The sequence below is a fragment of the Pollicipes pollicipes genome, unplaced genomic scaffold (genome assembly GCF_011947565.3).
Source record: "Pollicipes pollicipes isolate AB1234 unplaced genomic scaffold, Ppol_2.1 Scaffold_7231;HRSCAF=8579_pilon_pilon_pilon, whole genome shotgun sequence".
Lineage (NCBI taxonomy): Eukaryota > Metazoa > Arthropoda > Thecostraca > Pollicipedomorpha > Pollicipedidae > Pollicipes > Pollicipes pollicipes.
The window spans coordinates 6,008,062-6,015,581 of NW_023597034.1; the positions used below are offsets into that span (position 1 = coordinate 6,008,062).

General features: G+C 66.4%; 1 protein-coding gene across 1 annotated transcript; it reads right to left on the reverse strand.

The window, feature by feature from the left end:
• Positions 1-19: 19 nt before the first annotated feature.
• On the reverse strand, positions 20-7,267 carry LOC119109314 (leucine zipper putative tumor suppressor 3). The gene is made up of 8 exons (XM_037232921.1): positions 7,125-7,267; positions 4,324-4,578; positions 3,735-3,875; positions 2,710-2,807; positions 1,642-1,764; positions 843-954; positions 481-636; positions 20-178 (listed from the first exon to the last, which is right to left on the reverse strand). The coding sequence occupies exons 2-8, from the start codon at positions 4,576-4,578 to the stop codon at positions 20-22; spliced, it is 1,044 nt and encodes a 347-aa protein (XP_037088816.1). The 5' UTR covers positions 7,125-7,267.
• Between the last annotated feature and the right edge of the window lie 253 nt (positions 7,268-7,520).

Below are 7,520 nucleotides of genomic sequence, written 5' to 3' on the forward strand. Positions count from 1 at the left end.
GAGCGCCGGCCGGTGCCGGCTACACCTTGACGATGTCCGCGTTGGCGTTGAGATCACTGACCGCAGACGTGCCGTTCAGCTTGGTCTTGGTGATGGTCTTGTTGGGCCCGTCCAGGTCCAGCCAGAGCTTCCACAGCACCGACTCCTTCTGCACCAGCTCCGGCACGGCGCCCAGCGACTGCCGAGCACAGACGAGTTCGTGGGTCAGGCGGGCGGCTAGCCGGGCACCGCGTGCCGGGCAATGCAGGCACGCGAGAGCACGCACCCGGATAGCGGCACCAGTGCAGATAAAAACAGCGCTTGACGAGGCTTGTGAACAAGCCATTGTACTGAACTGCACCAACAAAGACGAATCACCAATTACTTAGCTTCGTTATCGATGCCAGCGAACCGCAACTAGCGGCAGTTCTATCCAGAGCACAAAAATGACGGCAAAACCCCTGATGGGGCGCGGGTGGGCATAGCGAGCGCTTCACTTACGACGATGACGTAGTCAATAATCTCGTCCAGGGTTTGTATCTCCGACTCGGCCTTCTGCACGTTCTCTGTGAGTATCTGCTTGTGCTTAGTGTACTTCTGCTTGAGCTCCTCCAGCTGGCGATCCTTCTTCTGCAGCTCCTGTCGCAAGCTCGCGGTCTGTGGAAGCGACGCAGGTCAGGTCAACAACCGTGCCACATGAAATACTTGCATCCGTTTATTGCTGCACAACCAACTCACACTGGGGTTTATCGGGAAGATCGGTCATGACCTCGAGGTATTGTGTGCGTGTGCTTCCCACGCCTGCTGTGACGCCACGCCCCCTCCCCCATGACGCACACGCACGCCGGTCTCGCTCGGCCCACCTCGTTGTCGGCGGTGTGCGACTGTTGTCTGCGCAGCTCGACGTTCTCCGCCTCCAGCTGCGCCAGCCGCTCGCGCAGCTCGGCCTCCGAGTCGCTGTTGGAGCCGGCCGTCCTGCGATCAAGACAGCGGTCTGAGAACCACCGAACGCCATCCGACTGCTCCCTCAGCGCTTCCATGACATGTGGGGGGACGGGGACGGGAAAGAAAGGGGAGGACCACACGTTGATCAATGTGAGCGCAGGACACAATCGGTACCGCACTTGGTGACTCCGAGGCAGAGCGGCCTGTAGGTGCCCCTGTTCCACCCCAACGAGCTGGCACTCGTCTGTACGGGTGTCTCACCTGTCTGGCTGCGCGCCGTCTCCGGCCGCCGCGTCGGCGTCGGCGGCGTAGGCGGAGGACGCGGCGCGGATGAGCCGCTCGACCAGCGTGTCCACCTGCTGCACCTGCTCGTCGAGCCCGGCGCCGTCGGCGGCCTCGCCGCGCTCGGCGCTCTCCTCGCCCTCAGGCGAGTCGCGCCCCTCCAGCAGGTGGCGCACGGCCAGCTCCTGGAGGCTGTCGCCGCCGGCCAGCGGCGGCCGCTCGTCGGCGATCGTCTCGCCGGCGGGAAGGTCGAGCGCGCGCACCATCTGCGAGAGCGAGCGCGGCGGCGCGGCCAGCGCCGACACCAGCGAGGCGGTGCGCCGCGGCGGCGGTTGGCCGCCGTCCGCCAGCCGCGCCGGCACGGAGCGCGCGTGCGGCAGCTCCAGATCTCGCAGCAAGTGCGCCGGCAGCAGGTGGCGCAGCGCCGCCTCCAGCCGGGCGGCCAGCTCGCTGAGCGCCACCGACGCGCCGCTCACGCCCGCCCCCTGGCACAGCAGCAGCTCCTTGGTGCGGCTCTGCACGTGCCGCAGCTCCGCCTTCAGGGTCAGCATCTCTTCCCTGGCGGCGCGTTCGGACGGTATGAGGGGCGTCTGGACCGGGACCGGGCCTCAGTATAGCCTCACTGCTCCAGTCCGTGGCGGCAGCCGCCACGGCAGTAGCATGACGAGAGTGCAATCAGACTACGGAGCACGGGGGAAGGCTACGACTTGGTGAAATCATGCATACAGGCAGCGAGAGGTGGTTCACTCCAACACACGGCTCCCAGCCGGCCGCCGAGAAAGGCCGCTCGCCCGGCGCCTCTACAAAAACATAACGCGATATTGGTTCACTTGCCGCAGCCATGCCATCCCGGACACACAGAGTTTGGGCCTTTCCCAATTGGTGTCGAAGGTTATTCTATTTTCGGAAAAATAGCACGAAGCTCCACAAGGCACCGAGCCGTAGAGGCCAGCCACGCAACGAAAGCGGACAGGGGACGGATATTAACGACGACCCAGGTGTCACCACCACGCCTGCAAAAAACGTAACGAGATACTCCATCCATTTATCCGGGTCACGCAACTCCGGTCACAACGGAATACTACCGACCGGTCGCGTGAAGCATGGCGCCTCAGTTACAGTCGGCAACAGCGGGGGGGGGGGGGGGGGGCTTCACAGCTTACACGGGGGAGGGGCGAGTAGGGCTTCACGAGGTGCGGTACTGCGCAGTGACCACTGCTGAGGACGCGATCAGTGCCCACACATGTGTCAACACCTGCGCAGCGATGACTCAACATCACCCGACCTGCAGCGAGCTCGCAGACAAAAAAAAAAGATCGAGCAGCGCAGCGGGTGACGCGCCCAGCGATACGGGGGAGGGAGGGCCGCACTGATGACCGAAGACGGGGAACTACGCCTCCGGCCAGCCAGCCACGGCGCTAGGACTACCGCCGCAGCCTCAGCCCGAAGGCGTCGTCTGGCCAGTCGGCCCGGGGCGCTCCGCTCGGCGGCGGGGTCACTTACGCTCGCTGTTCGGCCAGTCGGGTCAGCTGGCAGCAGCGTTCGTCCTTCTCTCGGAGCGCGTCCTCGCCGGCGGCGGCTGCCGTCCGCAGGCCGGCCACCTGCCGACCGGGCTCTCCAGGTCACGTCCCGGTCTCGGCCACCGCCGCTCGGCGGCCGGGCTCGGCCGGCCCCGGCCGAGCCCGGCCGCCGAGCCCCGGTCGCGTCTCAATGCGTTGCTGTGGTTCGACATGACTCAGTTCGTTGCTGTGGTCCAACATGATGTCTCAGTTCGTGGCTGTAGTCCAACACGGTACATCAGTTCGTTGTTGTGGTCCAACATGACGTCCCAGTTCGTCGCTGTGGTCCAACATGAGACCTCGGTATGGCTGTAGATCGGTGTCCAGGACGCCAAGACAGGAGAGGGTTGGCTCACAGTCCCACGTCTCTGGACCACTGATTTAAGTGGATTACCAGGCGCACGTCTCGCACGCTCGAGCCACAGTATTTGCGTGCCGTCCGGCTGGCGCACCATCGGCGTGAGAACTGCCAACACCGCTGCAGGAGGCCGCCGCGCCTCGCGGCAGGCGCCGGACCCCGCGGACGGCGGCGGGCTGACCTCGGTCAGCGCCGCCGTGCAGTCCCGCCCGTTGCAGGCGCCGCCGTCAGTCCGTGTCCATTGTCGGGAGTCGGCACACAGCGGGGGCGTTTCAGCCCGGCCGTCCGCGCGCCCAACAAAAAAACGGCAGGGTCAGCACGGCTCCTGGCCGACGCCAGAGGGCGGCCACACAGTGTGGGTCGCCGAGGGAACAGTGCTCAGAACGTTACATAATCGCAAGCCACCATTGTCCGGTACAGGGCATGCAGGGCGGTGCACGCTGCCGATGTTTTAGCTGTCCATAGCGGGGAGCACGCGGTGAACAACAGCGGATCAGGTCGCTCGTGTCTGGTCGCATCACTGTTATTGTCAGCCACCCGGCGTCGCTGGTTAGTCGCCCGGCACCCGTCCAGCGCATGCGCAGTCTGTCAGTCCCGTTCCCCGCCCTCACCTCATTCTCCGCCTCCCTGAGTGCATCAACCAGTGCGTTTTTCTCCAGTTGCATGAACTCGTGCAGTTCGAAGGACTCGGCCTCGGTTTCCTGTACCTGCTGCAGGAGCGTCTTCTGCGCCGCCACAGACTTCTCCAGATCCTGACGCCAGGCCGAGGCCGGGTCAGCACAGGTCATCGGCACACTGCTCGCTGCGGGGCCATCGACCCCCGGCAGACGATTGGCCCGCATCGACACCACGGTCCGGCTGCGACAGTGACTCATGGCTGCCGCGCGGGGCTGACCCTGCTTACCCGGATCATTTCCCGCGCTGAGTCAGTCGGCACATCGCTGAACCATTGCTGAACCGCGCCGACGCTATCGCGTGTCTGCGGCGCCTTTTCCTGATTCGCTCCCTTGCGATCCGCAGCTCGGTAGAAAATCATCCAGGGCGCCTACACCTGCACTGCGACCGTGCAGGGTCTTCGGCGCGGTTTAGTAACGAGGTCACTGATGTGCTCGGCAACTCGTCTACATTCCCTGACACTGCTGTCCTCCCTACGCACACACACCCACTCTCACGCAGCGGACGCCCTACAGTGCCGCTCACCTCTGACAGCCGGCGGGCGGTGGCCTCGGAGCGGTCGAGCTGGTGCTGCAGCTGTTCGGCGGCGGCGTCGGCGCCCTGAGCGCGCTGCTCGGCGCGCAGCAGGCTGTCCTGGTGCTGCTGCAGTTCCAGCTCCACGCCCTCCATGCGCGACATCATCTCCTGCACGCGCACGGTGGTGCGGCCCAGCTCCTCCTGCACCTCCAGCTTGTCGGCGCGCTCCTCCTCCAGTTGGCGGCGCGCAGCGGCCAGCTCCATCTGTCGGCGGCGGCGCGCACTTGAAGCGGGGCGGCCGATCACGGAGGTCTCCGGCGTCCATTCGTCCCCGCGCCAGCCGCGGGATGCTACATGGTGGGGAGGACTCGCACGTGTGGGAACGACCAGACCTCTACGGTGCACGGCCAAAATGGCCGCCGTTTGCTACGGCAAACCTTTCACGCGCTTAACCACGAGCGTAGAGACAAGTTCGCAGTCAGAATGTGGCGAAGAGCCACGGGACCCAGACGGCGGGTGTATGTGACGCGGCGACATCAAGACGAGACAGGGATCTGGCCAGACGGCCAGACGGCCGTGACCAACAGACAAGAACGGCCCAGACAATGAGACCAGGCCGGCACACCAGCCCCACACGAGGCCTTCATCAGGCCGCCGCCAGATTTCGTCTCCTCAATTACGCCCCGCGCCGCCGCGGTGTCCGGGGCTAACGACGTCCCGCCCGGCCGTCCACGCCCCCCTGCCGGCCGGCCGGGCGGGCCGCCGGCGCGGCTGAACGCGACGCCGGCGGCGGAGGTCGTTCTGCGCAGTCACGGCCGCAATCACCGGCGCTGCCGGGTCCCACGCGGCGGCCGCGACCGTTCGTGTTCATCGGGGACAGTCACGCGGCAACCAACACGGCCTCGGGCAGCGCCGTCCCGCCCAGCCGCGACAGGCTGTTGATAAAGCCGGGCGCTGAGTATAAACACGCGCCAGCGGCCAGCCATCGCTCCGCCGATGATGTGACGTGCCGTTAGTGTCGACAGCAGAGAACCGTGTTTACCAAAATCGATTACGGGCTGGTGGAATCAGTCATTTCAGCGGAGAGGTGGGATGTAATTGACACCGTTGGAGCTGTAAATTTTACTCGATTTTCTCATGAATCTTTAAACGGTTAATGTCATTTTCCATTATCGTTTTGGCTCGCCCTCCAGCGAGTAGCATTTATGTTAAACGCCCGCCTGAAGTCCTGGACACCAAATGTCATCGAGCACGCGCCAGCAGCACAGCATGCCGCAGTGGCGCGCCTCTCCATTATTCCGCCGTCGCCTCGCGGCCAAAGGCGCCTTCGAGAGCCGGGCACTATCAGCTGCAGCACATCAAAGCCTGCCACTCAGTACCGGCTCTGTGGGACTTCGGCGACGCGTGCCAACGTCTTAGTCACGAATCTCAGCCGCCGGTATGGATTAGCGACGGGCCCGGGCAGCCCTCTCGCCCCCTCCTTCCCCCCTCCCCCCCCCCCCCCTCCCGCCGCGTAACGTCGCCGCCCGTGCAATTACTGCTGGCCGTCGGCAGCCGACGCCCGCCATCGACCTGGCGGAGGCGGTGGAGGCCAGCCACGTCCGCCACGTCCCCTCCCCCACACAGTCGGCACTGACGCCGACGCAGCGACGATTCTTCTGACCCAGTCAGGTCGGGTCAGGTTGGGTCAAGTTAGGTCAGGTTAGGTCACGTCGGTAGGGGACGTAAGCCCTCTCTAATCCCGGTCAGGACGGATCGGGTCAGCCATTTTCCCTCCCTTTCAGGCTCAGGTCAGGTCAGATCGGGGGAACCCTCCCGCCCCCTGCCAGTCCGGGAGGACCCAGCCCCGCACGCCCCGCTCAGCCTCGCTGGCTGCTTCCCCGCCGCACCCGGTCTATCGCCCCTTTCCCGGCACGCGGCCCGACCGCGCCCCTCGCGGCGCCACCCCTGCCCGCGGGCGACTTCACAGTATTGATCTGTGCCCCCACGTGGTGCGGCGCCGTGGCGTCCGGGCGCCGACGGATGAGCGGGCGCGCCGCTCTGACAGCCGGCGGCGGCGCGACCGTGACCGGAGGGCGGCGCGCGCCAACTGGCCACCTCATCATTCTCCGGCAGACGCTGCCGACGACCAGGAGGACGGCGTCTGTCCCCTCCCTCCTCCCCCGAACACCCACCGGGCCGGCCAGCCCGCAGCGCCGACGGCACTACATTTCGCACCGGGAAACGAACTGCGCGCGGAGCACCGTGACGCAAATACCTAAGTCAATTACCGGCGTAATGGACAAACATCCGCCGGGCACCCGCGGCGCTGTCGGAAGCCCGCCGTAAATGAATTAAGGCCCGGACCAGCGCCAGCGCACTTCTGTCGGCGACAGCTGTAATTCCCCGCCGGCGGCGCGGGACAAGCGTCCGGCCGACGGCGCGGCGGGCCAGCGTGACGGATGGCGGCGGGGTCCCAGCTGCAGCTGCTGCAGCTGGTCCAGCCTCACCTGCAGCTGCTGCAGCTGGCCCAGCCTCACCTGCAGCTGCTGCAGCTGGCCCAGCCTCACCTGCAGCTGCTGCAGCTGGCCCAGCCTCACCTGCAGCAGCTGCAGCTGGCCCAGCCTCACCTGCAGCTGCTGCAGCTGCTCCAGCCTTGCCTAAAGCTAGTCCACTTTCACCTACAGCTGCTGCAGCTGGTACGGCCTCACCTGCAGCCGCTGCAGCTGGTCCAGCCTTACCTGCAGCTGCTGCAGCTGGTCCAGCCTCACATACTTCCGCTGCAGATGGTCCAGCCTCACCTGCAGTTGCTGCAGCTGGTCCAGCCTTACCTGCAACTGCTGCAGCTGGTCCAGCGCCTGGCGGGCGCGCTGCGCCTCGGTCTGCAGGCGCGCCAGCTCGGCCGCCTGCTGCGTTTCGCGCGGCGACGCGATCTCCGCCTGGCAGGCGGTCTCGTGCCGGTCGACCGGCGGCCGCGGCCGCAGGCTGGCCGCGCTCAAGTCGCCGCCGGTCAGCACCGTCTGGCACGCTGTCTCCAGGCAGATCAGGGTGCGTTCGCGCGCCTTGCCGCCGGCCGGCGCGGCGGCCCGGGCGACAGGACGGGCGGCCGTGCGCACGGCCGCCGGTCGCCGCACCGCCGCAGCGCCGGGCGCCGCGCGGGGATTCGGTCGGGGTGGCGCCGCGGCCGATCGGGCAGCGGGCGGTGAGGGCTTCGGCGGTGGGTCGGG

Bases quoted from the DNA above. Each gene is read 5' to 3' on its own strand.
- LOC119109314 (XM_037232921.1), bottom strand. From the start codon at position 4,578: ATGGAGCTGGCCGCTGCGCGCCGCCAACTGGAGGAGGAGCGCGCCGAC. The intron at 3,876-4,323 runs GTGAGCGGCACT...GCCTGGCGTCAG, and splicing joins CCGCCCGCCGGCTGTCAGAG to GATCTGGAGAAGTCTGTGGC. The intron at 637-842 runs GTGGGCCGAGCG...TCGCTTCCACAG, and splicing joins CGCACACCGCCGACAACGAG to ACCGCGAGCTTGCGACAGGA.